Source organism: Vanellus vanellus, assembly GCF_965231255.1.
Source record: "Vanellus vanellus genome assembly, contig: HAP1_SCAFFOLD_63, whole genome shotgun sequence".
NCBI lineage: Eukaryota > Metazoa > Chordata > Aves > Charadriiformes > Charadriidae > Vanellus > Vanellus vanellus.
The window spans coordinates 789,931-807,429 of NW_028127298.1; the positions used below are offsets into that span (position 1 = coordinate 789,931).

Sequence of the window (17,499 nt, forward strand, 5' to 3'; positions counted from 1 at the left end):
ACTGCCCTCGTTTGCTCCCTGTGACATCACTAATCCAGCAGAGCATCCTGCCACACAGCCTGACATTGTCCCAAACCAACGCCTTCACAAAGCACTTGGCATAGGAGCTTCTCCCCACACCTGCAGCCCAGAGTGGGGTGGGGATGGGGTCAGCTCTTGCAGCCCCTTACCTTCAGCTTGTGCTCCTTCCTGTTGACAATGACAGCCGTGATCTGCTGGTCCATGAATATCAAGATGGTGCAGAGCAGAGCTGGGATGGGCGCGGCCAACACCGTCCACCAAGGGTTGGGCCCTATGGGGTTGACCAACCACCCGCGGTCGTCTCTGGTAGGCTGCAACAAAGCCAAAACACACATCAGGATCAACTCCCAGCCCAGCCACTTCACTGGCTTTGATTTTCCTCTCCATCGCTGTGCCGCCTCATCTCCTGGCCCTGCCTTCATGTCACCCTCTCCTACGGGGTTCAGCAGTGCCAGCGTCCTCATCGCAAGCACCTATACATACTTCTGTAGGTATCAAGTTTTGGGGCTGGCGTCTTCTTTCCAGAAGGAAACGATGCATTCGGAGGTGGAAGAGGAGATGGTAACACCACCAGCATCCCCAGACTCAGCCCTGTCCTGTCCCAGCATCACCCTGTGGCATCCCCAAGGGCCGAAAGCGGCTCCACACCAAAACACCCCATTACCTTGAACATGTGGGGGACGTGGAGCTTCGGCGACGGGATCCCAACCAGGAAGTCAATGAGCACCATGATGACGATGGTGAGGAAGACACCAAAGTCACTTACTGTGGACCGTACCTGGAGCAAGAAAGCAGAGCTGAAAGGGACAGCACAAACGGGGCCATACCGTGAGATGGAAAAGTTAAAGACATCAACAGCATTAAGGCTGGTTAACAAATTCCCACCACTCTGAGAAGATGCAGCCAAATCCCTCGGTTAGATACTGTTGCTGTGTTTGTACCTGCGAGATCTGGTGTCAGGCAATAAAAAAAGTTTAATTAGGTGGAAAAGGGTGGTTTAAATTCAAACTTAAAAAAAAAGCCAATAAATATTAAAAAATAACGGAACAGACGTCTGCCACTACAGCTGCACTCACAGCTACAACGGGAATAAGGCACTGAGGCATCATTTGCTCCTCAAAAGGAAGAAACGGTGTCTTTTGTGTCTTTTTCTATGGCAGTTCCTCATTTGAATCAACTTTCCCCTTGGGCACACCAGGTGAAAAACACCACAAATGAAAATACAACAAACAACCAACTTTGGAAGACCGATTTCCCACTGCCTGGGCAAAATACCACTCCGGGGCAGGTCGCGAGGCAGGTGGGAAACGCTACGATCGTTTTGCACTCCTGGAAATGAGTGAGGGACATCCAAGTTTGGCCTTCAAGGTCCAATATTTCCCAGTTTGACCAAGCGGTGGCAAACACTGCTTAGTGCTCCGGGAAAGCCATTTTGGGAAATGAGTGTGGAGACTGCTGCTGGCCACCGTCTTCTACCTACTCTGGTCGGGAAGTAGCGGCTGGTTTTAAACTTCTTCAATAAGCCCGACAGGACAAAGGTGGAGAAGAAGAGGATGCAGCACCAGAAGAGGACATCGGGCGTGTAGGGGCCATCGTGTCCACAGGCAGGTCCACGAAACTCTCCATGCAAATACCGACATTCCTGGGGAAACAGAGCATCAGGACACAAAGGTAGTGCACATGCGTCAAGGAAACCTCGGATAACTTGGGGGTTTGGAGGATCTTGCTCCAAGATCTGTGACCTCGGGACTGCTGCAGCTAGCGGAGATTTATATTTAACGATCAACAGCAGCTGAATAAGTGACACATGGAACTACACAGACAGCAGAGAGAGGAGATGTGATGGGACACTGTACCACAGACCTATGGCACATCCTCCGCTTGAACGGCAGGTAACCGTGGCTGAAGACACCAGAGGGGAAGGAAACACTGGGAACTCTTGGGGAGAGCGAAAGAGGGAACGGGGAAGGAGGGCTAAGACAACAGCGACAGGAAAGGAGAAGAGACAAATTGTCCCTTCCCAGGGGCGGGTTCACAGGACACGGCCAAGGGGGGTGAAGATGTCCATAAGAGCGTCCCACCCTGTGCCTGAGCTCTGCTTCCAGCAACAACGGCCCAAGGGGCTGCTCAGACATGCAAGTTTATGCACGTACCTTCAGACAGCGCTGAGTAAGAAAGCAAGGCCTGGAGTTACTAGGAACCAATTAAGGAAGCTAATTACAGCCTTCAAGCATGAACTTAAGTCCTCCAACTTCTCCAATAACCAAAGCACCCACTGAACCTTGCTCCCAGACAGAACCGCTGTCCTGAGGATAACAGTTATTGCCCACCATGTCGGGGATGAGGTGGAGAGGTGGACTCTCCTTCCCAGGCCCAAGGAGGTTAAACACACTGAAGTAATGACTTTTCAGAGCAGCACTGGCACAAGTTGAAGCCCACCATCACCTGAAGGGCTCTGAGCTTTGCACCAGGCCAGTGCCCCTGGACCCCGCGGCCGCAGCACGAGGAAGCAGTGACTCGGGGCACTTACAGTCACCGTGAGGTTCTCCCAGGTGATGCCAGACACATTGATCTTGTTGCTCTCCCAGAACTGCAGGGTTTCATTGCTGGGATGGGTCGGTGCCTCACACTTACAGCTGGGAGGAGAGAAGCCAAGACGGGGGTGAGGGGAAGGCGATGGAGGTGCAGCCCTGAGCTCCTGCCAAGGGGCAGCGGTGTTTTAGGAGGAAGAAACCCACTAGGAGACGGTGAGGAAGTCCAGCTTGCTGTGCGTGTGCACAGGGTAGGTCTCTCGCAGGTGACTCAGCTTCTCCAGAGCCTCATAGATGAAGATGATGCAGATGAGGGAGGCGAAGGCTTCTTCGGTGAAGCGGGTGATATAGCACACCAAAGAGCTAGCATCAGTGGCCACCAGCACTATGCAGAAGAAGGCGGTCCACAGACCAATGCATGCCCGGAGAGAGAGATAGGAGAGCGCGTAGTCCCTGGGAAAGCAAAAGAAAACGCAGGGTGGAGAGGGCAGCAAGAGGCTCCGAGCCGTGCCTTCCTTCCGGGAAAGTCGGCAGCAATTCAGGAGCGTGTCAAGGCTGCGGATGGTAAATGCAGTTTCCACGTCCTACGACAGACAGCCTCAGGGCTGCGGCACAGGGTGTGGGCCCGCAGGAGGAGAGGCTAATTATTTAATTATCCTTATTTAACAACGACCTTGTGTTAATGCCTCGGAGGCTAACTGAGGTCAGGTCCCTGTTGTGGAAGGTGGTGTTCTCCCACATCACCCCGATGCCCTAACAGCAAAACCGGCTGGGTTTGCACCCAGTTACCTGCTGCCAGCAAGTTGGGGCTTCATAATAAATTTAATTGCAATAAGGGGGTTAATCTCCCATCACAGTTGCCACAACAAAAAGACTGTCATGGAAAATATCCATTTTGCCTGAAAAGCTCCTGCTTTCTCAAAAATCATCAAAACATTTGACCAGAAAACTCTTTGGATATGTGGGTAAAATATATTTCCACTTCCAGCAAAAATCATGCAAAAAAGTGCCCAAGTTTGTACTGAGAGGAAAGCAAATCTTCCCTCATTCCCAAACCAGAGTAATTTGTCTCATCTTCCCTGTGCAGCCCATCTCGGCCATCCACATCCTTGTGGTTTCTCCTCCTCCTGCTCTTTCACTTTAACCCTAAAAAACCCGAACCACCCATCCATCCTTCAGAGACCGAGGGCTCCTGCACCGTCACATACTAAAGCAGCAGCGCGTGATGTCTGTGACACAGAAGACAACTTCAATCTACCAACTACCACTAAGAAAAACATCTTTTCTCCATCCCTGCCTTCCAAAGGCGCTCGCAGCACCTGGCCGCAGCAGTCAGCCTTACTTGCAGAATTTGTAGAGGATCTTCTCGAACACGAGGACGGGGCCGGTGCTGCCGAGGATGGTGAGAGGTTGGCCAGCAAAGAGGGAATACACCACGCCGGTCATGGATGCGCCCAGCAGCGACTCCATGGCACTCTGTCCGGGGAAGAGAGGCAGCAGTGAGTAATTAAGTCATTAGAGGGAAAAACACAAGTGCAAATTCACTGCAGCAAGGACTTTTGCATGAGTTTTGTCCTCCCCCATGCCACCCAACAGAGAGAGGTGCTCACTATGTGGCCGTTGGTCGCCTCCCCCAGCAGTCCCCCGAAGGTGATGATGGGGGACATGCAGGCACAGTAGAGAAAGAGAAAGGACGCCAGACACTGCAGGCTCAGACCATCCCGAAAGTCACTCCAGAACCAGGGGGCTTTTCGCTTCACATCCCGGATCAAACCTCCAAAGAGCCCGGAGGAAGGAAAAAAAAAAAAACACAACATTTTCGTGGAAGACCGCGTTAAGTTTTCTTGGCTGAGGAAGGACAATCATAAGCACAGAGTAACTTCCGTTGCTAAAAAGAAGTCTCCTTCTCCCATTTTAGCCCCAGTAGAAACTGAGGCATACAAAAAACCCCTCCAACAAAAAGAGACCAAACCTGAGAGCCCGTCCCCTCTTATTGCAACAGTCCCTCACTTTGAGAAGCAGCAGAGCTCTACCTGGAGGTACTTACACATCTGCTTCCACCCCAAAGCAAGAAAACCTCTGTGCAACCACGGTGCGGCTGAGCCCAGCTGCCCAAATCTCCCACCCACCCAGCCCAGGGGACCAAGCTGGGAACCTGGAGCCCCTTCACTGACCCAGTTCACCCCAAAACTCTGCTAGAAGGGAGGTGCACACTCAGATTTTAGGGGCAAACAGAAAAACACCCCACCAAACTATTTCAGTTCACACCTTCCTGTCCGCTCCAGTTCAGGACCGCTGTGCTTCTCCGGCTTGCTGTGAGAAGCGCTGTCATCGAGAGCTTCTGGCACCTTCCTTTTTTCCTGTTAAAATGGAAATAAGATAAAGATATGTCTTTGCAGCCACTGGCTTGTTTTGCTTTTTGGGCTGGGTACGTGACCTGTGAAGTTGGGCCCCTGAGCAGCACCCCCAGCCGTGCTGCCCTCCTGCCCGTCCCCCTCGTGCCTCCTTCTGCTGCAGCACCCACCTGCGAAGGGACGTTTTTCGGGGGCTCAATTCGGATGGAGGGATCCCACTCTCCTGGCGGCAAAACCATGACCTGATCCAGAAACTCATCGATGCCAGCCACCAGGTCAGCCTGGTTCTTGGCTTTATAGGCAACATCGTGGAAAACCTGCCGTAGGAGACAACCTGGTGAGAGCATGACCCATCTCGGATGTCCTAACCAGTGCAATAAGCTCTTGGCTAAATGCAAGGTCATTTCCCCCAAATCGCCTGTTGGAAGTGGCAGGAAATATTCCCCCCAAAGCAAAAATCTGTGCATCACAGTATTTGTAACCATCTCCACCAGGCTCCCGTCCCCCATGGCACACCACAGCCTTCTGCTTCAAGCAGAGAAGTTTCACTGGCCCTGGCAATGCCACCACTGGGGACAGCGTGCTGGGGACTCTGGGGAGAAGGATGAGGCGCGGGCTGCAGCCCAGGTGGGATTTTAGCCTCCAGCAGGCAGCTAACAGGGACAGCAAACCCTCTTCCTCACTACTACAGAGACAGGGAGAGGTGAAGAAAGCCCCAAAAAATGACCCGGAGATATCTCTTATCTCGTCACACCTCATCCGTCATGATAGTAGCCATGGACCTGCCGATCTCATGGTACTGATGGGCTTTTCCTCCTGGTCCAAGCAAAACAAACAGGAACCTAGGCAAGAAAACCAAAATGAGAGAGAAGAACATGGCCTCACTCAAAGGGCGCCCAAGGAAATCCCTGGGAGCTCCCAGCCCAGAGCGTGGCTCCAGGGGGGACGTGTAGGCTCACCGACTCCGGTGATGAATTTGAAACGCATCAAAACCAAACACAAATTTGAGGTTTGGGCCAACTTTCATTAAAATTGGCCAATGGGTTTAAAAGCTCCAGCAGGGAAGGGAGGAATGAAAGCACGGAGATGTGGGTGGGAGAAACGTGCTTGCTCCCACTGGCTGTGTTCTCCTGGGACGCCCAACTGATGCATGAATTTGGTGTTTTGTTGTGGTGTTTTTTTTTTTAAATAAAAACTTTGCGCTTCTCATTCAGACCTCGTTGGGATGGGAACTTCCATCATGCCCGAGAGGAGGACAGCTGGGGTCAGGCGGACAAATGCCACGATGGGCTGGCGAAGGAAATCCAGCTCTCCTACGAGCACGCTGCACGCTTCAGCCCCGGTAGGAATTTTCTTCATGAAGCGCAGCTCCGCCTGGGCATGACAAAGGATTTTCAGGCCATTACCCCAAAAGTAAAGCCCACCGCACTCTGCAGAACACTCTGCAGCCAAGTTTGCAAGAGCAAATCTGGCCTAAAAGCGTAAGAAAGCTACGAGTGTCTCACCTTGCTTAGATCCATCGGATGGCTGTCATGGTTCACCCCATTTTTAGCTTCTGCAGTGGTGGGAGATGGATGAGGAGTGAGTGTTTGGGTTGGGAGGAGAAAGAAAGACACTGAGAAAGACAGGCAAGGAGCAATCGGGACACTTCTCCTTTGCTGGGAGAAGTCTAATGGGGCCAAGCCCTGCAGAAACCTTCACCTGGTGCCAAAGCCTGGCAGAAACCCTCACCGGGTACCAAACCCTGCAGGAACCCTCACCTGGCTTGTCAAGGGGATGCAGGTCTAACTGCTTCTTGCTCATGTCAGCAAATGAGCAGACGATGGGGAGAAGGTTGTTTCTTTTCTTCTCGTTCTGATGGTGATGCTTCTTCAAAAGCACTTCTCGAACTTTCGCCCGCATGCGCTCATCAAACCCCGCGGACTGCTCTTGCTGGCCCAGGATCATATCTGGAGATGGCAACGGGAAACGAAGCCGTCAGAGCAGAAAGTCCCCAAGCCCCGACCCCTCAAGCCCCCAGCGAAGGCTGCGCCACGCAGGATACCCTAACGCGGGCTCAGCCTTGCTTAGCAAGACGTTTTAATGCAGTTCAGCCTTTGCAGCGAAAGGAAGAATTCTCTTTTGCTAAAAGCCATCATCAAAGTGCTTATTCATCACTCCGCTCAGATAATTATTCCCCATCCTAGATAATGACATTTTTTTGCCCAATCTGGCGTTTCTAGACAGACTCTCTAGACTCGACACATTTCAACAAATTATAAGCAATCTCTAGCACAGACTTTCCCAGAGTTTCCTTTGCCCATCAACTGCAATTTGCCAAACACAGGGAGAAACGTGCTAAGAACGGCTCCGACTTCTCCAGCTCTTGCAAGGGCTGAATGGAGACCTGCCAGTCAAAGATAATTTCTCCAAAGCCGCTTTTTCAATTAACTTCAATTATCTTCCCCACAGAAATATGCTGCTTGGTCACCTGCCAAATAAACTCTGCCTTTAAAGCTCTTAAATCCTGGATGTTAAGGCAAGAGGAAAAAAAAAAAAAACAAAGAACGGGAGGAAACAGCTTGTAGTAAGCAGTTTATTTAAGGAGGTTCAGCTCTTACACAGACTCCGTGTTCCTGAGAGCAGCCTGCCAAGCCCTGACACTCCTTTCTGGCAAGAGAATATTCTCTAATCGCCTCTCTGACCCCACAAATTGCTTTCAAAAGGCTCCCATACTGGGAGAAAAAGCTGATGTGACTGTTGTACACCCAGTCTACATCCAAAAAGCAACCCACCATTTAAAAACACAGCGGAGGTTCTGGAAAAGGACGTGCCATTGGGGCAGGGTTTGATACGGGAGTGAAGGGCACCGCGGCAAATTGAGCTCGGCTGTTCCCGGCGGGACGCAGCGTGCTCAGTACCTGCGATCTCTTCAATGCTGTTGGCACAAACGTCCAGCAGCACCATCCCGTTGCTGATGCAGCTCCGCAGCTCAAAGAGGCTGTGCAAGGACAGCGTGGCCACGTAGGGCTTGCTCCAGCGCTCGCCGCCATCTTCCACGTCCTCCTCAAACTTCAGCCACCTGCGGACATTGGGCACGATCAGCCCCGTTACAAGAAAACAGCCTCAGCTCTGCAACCCCTTCGGTGCAGCTACGGGGCGGCAAGAGGAGAAGGCTCCGCGCATCGGCACCTGCAGCTGCAAAAGCTTCACGTCCCGGAGAGCGGAAGGCAGAGCCCACGGCCGCCACCGCAGCCGGCGGCAGGGATTTACCTTGCCGTTTCCTTCCACTCGGCATCTTCACCCTCCTTCAGGAAGATCTCATCCAGCTCAGTGAACAAGTGGTGGGGAACGTGCTGCTCATCCTCCTCGGTGCTGAGGATGAACTGCACCCGCTGGGATGGGGTGTCTGGGGGCAGAAGATAAATCCCGTTACCACACCTGCATTCGACCCGTCACGCTCACACGCAAAGTGGCCATCGATCGGCACCAGTTCAGCCCTAAATATTGGGCTGGCCCCTCTCCCCCAGGTCTGGCCGGGCTTGCACAGAGCCACGGAGAAGGAGAAGCATCTATTGCACCTCTGCATAAGGACGGGCCACTTTCCTTCCCCACGTTTCCATTTTTAATGGCAGGATCCCTCTAAGGAAGACCAGCCTCAATCCATTATGCCTTCAACTGCCTCCCAAATAATGCCACTTTCCCTCAGAAGAACAGCAAACCACACAAATCAGCCACACGGACCTGCTTGCAGAGGACCCCGGCACCCACGCAGCCCCGAGAAGGCTCGTGAACGCTGCGGCGGGACTTACAGTGGTAGCCCTGCTCCATCGGGGCACAGTCCTTCTCCCGTTCCTTCTTCCGATGCTTCTGGCGGTGGGGTCGGTGGTGCCGGTGGCACCGGTGGCTTTGCCTCACCAGTGGCATCTGCACGCCCACGGACAGGGTGCGGTGGCCTGCGAAAAAAGCAGTGTTCGCATCACTCTCGATATTGCGGAGATGGTTGACACCGCTGCCACGATTAAACCAGCGCATCCATCCCAGGAGGAAACACCAACTTCTCTTCATTTTAGTTTCACTGCATCCCTGAATGTCAGAGACCCCTCCCTTTTTCCAAGCCTGTTTTACTCTAACTTTGCAACAACAGAGCAACAACAAGCGATGGCTCCGGGTCACCTAAAAGTGCCCTGAAAATATCAACCCTTGTCTAAAATTCCAGCTTTGGCTGGACAACACTCAGACCTGCTCATTAAGCAGCCACAGAAGGTAATTATTTTTAAAATCTTTGTATGGCACAAGGCAACAAGAGGAGATCCAATCAGTCCTGTGATAATGAAGTCTGGAACAAAAAAAAAAGAAAATCACAGCCCCGTGTCTGCAGCCATCAAATTATTCTCCTGACCTCTCCAAGCCAAGAGCAGCCTCTGAGAAAACAAGCTGGGAACTACCAAGCTCTGTGGCCAACGCTCACACCGCAGATGCCATGGGGGCTTTTTCCCCTCTGTCTAAAAGCCATAATATTAAAACAATGTGAAAATAACTGTGCTTGCTTATTTAGAAGCATGCCACGTTTCGCTGCAGGTGATGCATACGCTGAGCACAGGACGCGGCAGGGACTTAGCGCGACGGAAAACGGAAAAACGCGTGGGGCTGGTGGCACCTCTCCCGACTCACCTTCCAGCTCCTCCTTCTCATAGTGAATAGTGACAGCGGTGCTCGTTCTTCCCTGGTCAATCACCGCCTCCTCGTCGTGTCTCTGTTTAGTGAGGAGAAGAAGATACAAGTTGGGACCAGGTGAGGAGAGCTCCCTTACGTCTTCCCAGTCATCACCCATCCCTGCGGCCACGTGAGCCCAAGAGCATCACACCTCTGCGTGTCTCCTCCTCCAGGCACAGCCCTAAAAACACGGACTTGGAGGTTTTTATTCCCATACCCAAATAAAACCACCTGTAATGTCACCTGTATTGTATATACCGTGAGTCTGGAAGGATTTACTAAAAGGGGAGACAGTTGAGTGTTTCAAACCAAAACCAAACCTCCTGCTTCGTTCTTGTGGTTCCTTTCGAAAAATTAAAAATTAAAAAAGGGATTTCCAAACTGGGGTGGAGTGGGGTGGGGGAACCCAACTCCACACTTTTGAGCACAGCCAGTTTCATTCTCCAAAAGTGATACCTGCAGATACTCACTAGATGGCACTTGGCCACAGGACATGGCCACCATCAACCTCCAAAGGCCCTCAAGAACCTGCAAGGGTGAAGCTGCGACTTCAACCCAACCAGGCTCGGGCTTCTCTTGCTGCAAGCCTGCTTTCCACACAAAACTGCGTTTTTCTCCTCAAAAGAAAAGCCAAAGACTAACAGCTAATGCCCTCCTTGGCTGAAATACCACTGCCAGTGCTGCACAAAGAGCATCTGTGCCTTAAAAGCTGAAGGAGAATTACAGGCGTTCTCTTCTCCCCTTGCCCCTGGGCTGGGGAAGGGCATCACCGGGATTACCACGCTCAAAGAAATAAAAACCCAACCACGTCTCACACTCGAGTCACAACTGCAACTTTGAAAGGGCCTCCAGGAAACCCTTCTCTTTAGAGAAGAGCAAAATACCGGAAATCTGCTTTTTATCCTCCAAATCCCTGCTTCGACTGAATGGCATCATCTGCTGCCGCGCAGCAGCGACACTCGGGAAGCTCACACCTCCCGCTCACCAGTTAATTTAATGAGCAAAAGGAACAAATGTTCCCATCTGGGAATGAGTTTTTTCTGGCCCCCGAGTACTAATTTCAAAGCTGACTTGCTGCGACCTCCCCGCCACCTCCCGGCACTCGCCCGCGTCACCCGGCAGCCGGATTATGACACGCCTGTGGCTTTCCCGTCCTCTCTCCCACGACGATCTCCACCACCCTCCGTCCCTTCTTAGCAATGCGTCTGCTCCCCTCCAGATTTACCGGAAAAAAAACTCAAAAACCCAAACCCCATCCTCAGAAAAGGCACGGGACAAAAGGGGCTTAATCAAATCGCTTTAAATGGCAATTTTAGTAAAATCATTACTTAAGTAAAACACCAATTTGAATTAAATCACAATTTAAGTAAAATCGCCACCGAAATAAAACCCCAATTTGAATTAAATCACTGTTTAAATTAAATCGCAACTTAGATACAATCACAATTGAAATAAAATCGCAATTTAAATACAATAGCGAGCTTGAGTGTGTTACAGGGGTGTCAGAGTGGGAATAAACGGAGCGATTTGGGCATCACAGCTCCCCAAATCCCCCCCGAGCAACATGGGGAAAGTCTGCTTCTCTCTCAGAAACCATTTTGGCTCCGTGCTCCCACCCACGATGCTAAACCTGCCCCCGGCAGGGCACAAAGCATCGTCCCCCCGCATCCTTCCCTGCTCTGGCGACATGCCAGTGGGATTTTGGGAAGTCTCCCCCCCTTTTTGGGGGATGCGCAGACCCTTGGCACAGCCCTCCCACCTGTAACTCTTCCAGAAGTGTCATTTTGGGACGCTCCTCCTGCTTCATCCTCAAGTCGGTCACCGGTTTTGGGGGATAACTGAGCCTCCAGATCAATCAGAGGACCAAACCCTCCGACTGCAGCCCAGTGACTCCCAGTTTGCACCATCTCCAGCACATAAACAGCGACCGTTGCTGGGATCGGAATGTTCAGGGTGACCCTGGCAGTTATTTAAAGCTATACACCCCAATACTGATCCCGCTTGGAAAACTTAGCGGATGGGGAGAAACCTGCTCTGTTTTGAGGAAAAACTATCCAGAATAGAGAAAAGGGGTGGAAACGCTGCATCTCGGCAGGGCAAAAGGTGTTACACAGTGTTTGGGTGTATTTGAAAGCCCAAACTGCCAAAAGACCACGTGAGGCACAAACCCTTGGGGAAATGCCCGTTATGGGGCAGCCCTGATTTTCATCAACATTTCCTGCATCAAATCAGGGTGTTTCAGGGAGGTCTCCCTTCGGCACAGCCTCCGTCCCTTCGCGGCTTCCATAAACCCTCGTTAGCCAGACCAAGTCCTACGCCGTACGGAAATGGCCAGAGAAGCCCCATGTTTTACTCTCCTCGCTTCCGCCAGCTATCTCCAGCCCTACTTTATGTTCCGAGTGGAGCTAATCCCTCATTTCCAGCCTACAGATTCATTTGCTGTCATGAACTTCCTCCCCGGCGCTGCTCAGCACAAAGGTTAACGGCCCCGGCTCGCCCTGAAAGGTGACATGGGATGTAAAATAACACAGCGAAGGAGGGTGACAATGAGGTCTAATCCGTTAAAATCCCATCGGGATCCAAGCTCAGATCTCTGCTGCTTTTTTATTATTTAGTATTAAAGCTTCAGGCGCAAATACAGGAGAAAGAAGCCAAGCGGGTCCGTGGCAAGACACTCCGAGAATCCCATCGCCCTTCCCCAGTTGTTGCAGCAGAAATCGCGGCAAACCTCGCACAGAGATGCCACCGAAGGAAACGGTGCCACTCAAAACCCTCTTTTTCCCAATTAAGACACCCAAATGGACTCAGAAAGGTTATTTCATTGAGGAAATAGCTGGAGGATTTAAGGATTTAATAAGTCTATGGGATCTGTGGACGTGTGGGCTTGGGATGGGATGGAGCAGGATGGAGAGATGCCTCCAGAAAGCAAATTATCCCATCCCAGGATGGGTACCAGCACTTGCAGACACTTCGCCTTCCCTCTTTGTCCTTCTCCGCTGCTGCCAGGCGCCTGGAAAACATCAAATCATCGAAACTGGGCTGGGAAAGGGGATGGCGAGCTCACTTTTGACTTTCGGAGCAGAGAGTGTTGTTCCCTCTCAAGAAAACTTCTCCAAATTATTATTTTGCTGCAGGGTTTTTTTTGTCCCAGCAGGAGAGAGAGGGATTTTTGACTGTCCTGCCTCAGTTTACCTGTCTCAGTGCAACTCCTCCAGTTAGAAAGAAAAATCTTTCCCTGGGGAAGCTTTGGTGTAATTGAGGATGAGGAAAAGCACAAAGCAGAGGTTCAGGTCCGGCTTTGAGTCCTCCCGGTGCCAGGGGAGGCCAAAAGCATCGCACGAGCAGGCAAACTTCCCATCTCAGCCCCCTCATTCCGTCACTCGCAAGCTGGACTGGCCACCAGCAGCAGGAGGGAGGATTGATGTAATTAATCTCGCGCAAAGTGTAATTAATAACACTGATCCCAGTGTTATAAGGGGATGAGGGGCCAAACCGGGGGAGCTGCTCTAGTGGTGGAGCAGGAGACCCCCCTCCTCGCCCCGCTCCATCTCCATCCTACCCAGACAAAGCCACCAGTCCTGTGGCTCCCTCCTTTGCTATCGTGGGGGTCAGCACCATCCCCTGCAGGGACCCCTCCGGCTCCTGAGCCAGGATTTGGGCTGTGACGGGGACTGGACCTGGGAGAGGACACATCTCCAGAGCCCCAAAGTGGGGCTGTGAGGGGGACACACACGCAGGTCACAGCTGAGCATCACCAGGACGTGACCGTCTTCCCTTGCTGGCAGAGACGCAAATTCCTCTCAGTCTTTCCCGTGAGCTGTAATTTCAGGGCAGATTAATTAATTCCCCACCTCTCGTTTGCCCCCGAGAGCACCTCCTGCAGCTGGGTCCCATGGGTGCAGCGGGGGGGCGGACAGGCCCTCCCCCGGGCCAAGGAGATGCAGAAAGAGGGGGGGACCACCCAGCCACCTCCTGCCTGCACCCCAACACCGGGCGCATCCGTGCAAGCGCCCGGTGGGACAATAGCTGAGGTGACCGGGTAGCATGGGGCTCTGTGGGGACAGTGGCCTTTGTCCCCCTGCTCTGAAGGGCCACAGCATCACCAGGGGGTCACATCGAGATGCGGAGGAGGGGGGGTCTGGTGGGGAGACCCCCAACAGGCATTGCCCAGGTGCCTTCCTCCCCTCCTCACATCCCTCCCGCACCCAACTTGGGTACCCCTCGCCTCCCCCTTTGAGCCCCCACCCCTCTGCCTTGCAGATGCCTTGCTGATGCCTTACACCCCCTTTCAGCGGCCTGCTGTCCCCCCTCCTTGCACACCCCCAGCACCCTATTTTAGACACCTACCACCCTCCTTACCCCCTCCAACCTTGCAGATGCCCTTCACTCCCCTTTCCATGGCCCTCACAGCCCCTTGCAGATGCTTTGCCTCCCCCATTCACCCCCACCCCCTGCTCCCAACGTGTTTCCCCCCAGCCATGAGAAATGCCGCAGTGAGCAGCCATGGAGCATTCTCCAGCCACACCGTCGGCATGGCCCGCCCGGGGGTACCAGGCATCGCCCTCCCTGCCCTGGTGCCGCTGCCCCCCACCTGACAGCTGAGGATCCCATCGGCCCGTTGCTGCTGGTGGGCATGGCGGGGCTGGGGGGGAGATAATTGCTTGATAACGATACTCTTAAGACATCCAAACAAAACACAAACAAAAATCACTACGATCACAAAAATGAGTAGGTTTCACAATAGGCTTTGCAGCTGTCAGCTCAGGGCAAAATCAAAGCCATGCAAGATTTTGTTCAACCATCCGACTTCTATTGCCTCTCGTAGATTTCTGCCATCCAAGTAGAAAACAAATTAATTTTTCTTATTTTCTCTTTTGACTGATTCCCTGTCCAATCAATACACCAAGGAGGAGATCGCGTGTAATGCCATTCTCCGTGTTCTGCCGTCTTCCAAACTGAAGGGAACTGCATTCGAGAAAGTGCTCGAAAGCCCAGCAGTTATCGCCTCTGTTTTGGACCCGCGCTTCAAGGAGATGCAGTTTCTCAGCCCCAGCCTGAGAAGCGAGTTGCACCAGTCAGTGAGAACCACGCTGTTGTGGGTTTGCAACCACCAGTCCCCATCTGCCACCCAGTCTGGGGTGCCAAACTCAGATTCCAAAGCCACGGGCGCAGATGCCGGCAGCCAGCTGCCTGCTCGCAAGGACCCATGCGCCAGCGCCCCGTCTCAGAGTAGCTACGACATCCTTCTGGGGTAGGACCCGATGGAGAGCATGCCTGAGATCCACCAGCAACTGGAAAACTACATCCTGGAGCCCCTCTGCAAGTACAGCACCAGCTGGTGGAAGAAGAACGAGCATCGCTTCCCGGCCGTGGGGCGGCTGAGCCGGCAGTACCTCGCCATCCCCGCCACCGCCCTCCTGCCAGACCAGGCCTTCGCTGCTGGGGAAAGCGCCCTGGAGCATCGGTGCACTGTCCTGGTGCCGGAGAATCTGGTCCAAATTCTGTTCTTGCATCCACATTCTGATTTTTTAGAATCAATGTGAAACAGCAACAAGACTTGGAACAGGAACTGGCACGTGGAGCCCTTCCCTGGGTCAGTGGGGGGTTAAATCGACCCACGGGGTTTTGGACACCACAGTTAGATAGGGTGCCGGGTATTTTTCCCAAACTCCCGCCTTTTTGGCATCGCTTGGGCAGCACCGGCAGTGAGGAGCAGGCTTAGGGAAGAGGTGTGAACACGCCGATGGCTCTTCTGACTTTTAGGGTAGTTTTTTTATAAATACAAGTGATGGGAAACAAAAGGAGAATGTTCGTACCCGCTCTGCAAAGCGGGCGCTTCAGGGAAAGAAGTTTACCATGGCCCAGACCTGAAGATCAATACTTTAAAGACAAAACAGAACCAAAATACAGATTTGCCTCAACCGGGCGGGAATATTCAGCCACACAAAAAAAAAACCAAACCAAACCAAAACAAAACAAAAAAAAACAAACAAAAAACCAAAGCCATGAAAATCAGGTGGCCTGGCAACGAAAAGTAAACCTTTTCTCCCTCCCGGTACACCGCCAGCAGAGACCAGCCCCCTTCTTTAGATGTCATTCCCTGAACTAACCCAACCACCATTGTCACTGCCAAACGCTGCGTTATTTGTGCAAACAAACACCGATGGGCGCTACAGCGCAGCACGAAAGGCCAACGCCGACTCTGGCAAATAACCAAGAGGCCTCGCAGACATCCAATGCCTTCACCCGCCCCAATCCTGCTGCTGGCTTTGTCATGGCAGTGCCGCTGCGCTCTCCAGTGGGAAAACCAACCCGGGAACAGCACTGTGTGGCGCAGGCCCAGGTTCTCCTTTGCTTCGCACCACCAACCGCACAGAATGGGTTTTGACGGCTTCGATTATTTCTGGCTCAAACCCAGCAAGAGCAGCCCCAGGACTTGAACGTTCAACAGCTCAATTTAATAAATTGAGGAGAACACATAAAAAAAAACCTTACTCCTCTCAGAAGAACAACAAACCTTACTCCTATCAGAACAACACTAAAGCCTAAAACTAAGAGCTAAAAGATGCCTAACTAAGACCGAAAATCTACACGTCACTATCACCTAAGGGGGAAACACTATTAAATACAATACCTTATTCTCTGCTGTTCTTATCTTCTGGGTCTTTCTGGAGTGGGGGTGACCTCGTGGTGGTGGACCCTCCGCAGAGCTCAGGCGCTGCTGGAGGCGAGAGATGGTGGGTGAGGTTTTCTTAGTGGTGGAAAGGGACCTGGTTGCTGGGCTGCACCGGCAGTTGCCCAGTTGCCAACGGGAGGAGGTCACCCTCTGGGCTTCTGCCGGCTTCGCCGCCCTTTGAAGACGTCCCCAGGGCCTTCCGATCCTCCCGTGGGCGATGGTATTTCACATGCGCGTTCCTCCCGTTGACTGTCCCAAACACCCTGGAAGGGAAAAAACAAACGGGGATTTTTAACTCCTTTTCTAAGAAAAAAAAATTTGTTAGACGACGTTTTATTACTTCTAATTTTGTGAGTTTCTTGTGCGTTTTGCTGCGTGGTGCCACACAGTCTCTGCCGGTACCCCCGGCTGGGTGGGACCTCGTTGGTTAAACACGGCAGATCATTGGGGATTAAAATAGGAGAATTAACATCACGATGGATCAAAATCGGGTCGGACTGAAACTCGAGTGGCTCTGCGTGGCACGAGCAATGTCGCTTGGCACGAGCGACTGCAGCGCAGGAGACCTCGGGCCGCAAACCGCAAGAAGGAACTTCAGTGGAACCTTTTTCTCAGCCAAACAAAGGAGAAACGCTGGGATTCTCGCCCAAGGAGATGAACCGCCCCGAGCCTGTAATGGGAGGAAAGGGCCTTCAAAGAGAGAGAGAGAAACCGTTGAGGCTGCAGTCAGCGGGAGACGGAGGAGCCCCGAGTGCAGGGGAGACGGGAGGAGGATGGAACTGAGCAGGAACAATCCCGACAGGTTCGTTGCTCCAACAGGCGCAGAGGAAAAGCGGCTATTAAACAAATGGTGGTGACAACACGTGGCCATGTGCGGCATGGGACAGGTGCCCCAACACCTCAGGGAAGAGACCGTGAGGCCTTCAAAGGCACAGGAAAACACAGCGGTTTCAGCTAAAAGTCCAACAAAAGCAGCAGGTGGCGGCGGGACAGGGGGAATCCTCCAGCTGCCCTTAGTTCTGCTCCCCCCCAGACATCTCGGAGAGTTTCCATCTGTTTGAGCCCAAAGCAGTGAGTTTCAAGAAGAAAAAGCGAGCAGCTCACCTTCCACACTGCCCGCAGGGAAACCCAGCTGCATCGCCTGCGCCTCCAACCCCGCGCGGAGCGTCCCCGGGATGGCGGGAGGGACTGCCTGTGCCACGGGGCGTCTTTTCGCTGCTCT

The 17,499-nt window shown here is 52.7% G+C and overlaps 1 protein-coding gene across 1 annotated transcript in view; it reads right to left on the reverse strand.

The window, feature by feature from the left end:
• Positions 1–17,499, reverse strand: part of LOC309685363 (electroneutral sodium bicarbonate exchanger 1-like) — a gene marked incomplete at both ends in the record, with an annotated part of 80,676 nt that overhangs the window by 4,980 nt on the left and 58,197 nt on the right. Inside the window, 17 exons of the mRNA XM_082501139.1 lie at positions 171–332; positions 686–799; positions 1,502–1,663; positions 2,552–2,657; positions 2,760–3,005; positions 3,895–4,028; positions 4,163–4,335; positions 4,819–4,912; positions 5,077–5,223; positions 5,661–5,748; positions 6,123–6,280; positions 6,412–6,521; positions 6,667–6,855; positions 7,807–7,967; positions 8,159–8,294; positions 8,698–8,841; positions 9,560–9,641. Of these exons, the coding sequence (XP_082357265.1) occupies positions 171–332; positions 686–799; positions 1,502–1,663; positions 2,552–2,657; positions 2,760–3,005; positions 3,895–4,028; positions 4,163–4,335; positions 4,819–4,912; positions 5,077–5,223; positions 5,661–5,748; positions 6,123–6,280; positions 6,412–6,521; positions 6,667–6,855; positions 7,807–7,967; positions 8,159–8,294; positions 8,698–8,841; positions 9,560–9,641 (2,406 nt within the window). The remainder of the gene's footprint in view (positions 1–170; positions 333–685; positions 800–1,501; positions 1,664–2,551; positions 2,658–2,759; positions 3,006–3,894; positions 4,029–4,162; positions 4,336–4,818; positions 4,913–5,076; positions 5,224–5,660; positions 5,749–6,122; positions 6,281–6,411; positions 6,522–6,666; positions 6,856–7,806; positions 7,968–8,158; positions 8,295–8,697; positions 8,842–9,559; positions 9,642–17,499) is intronic.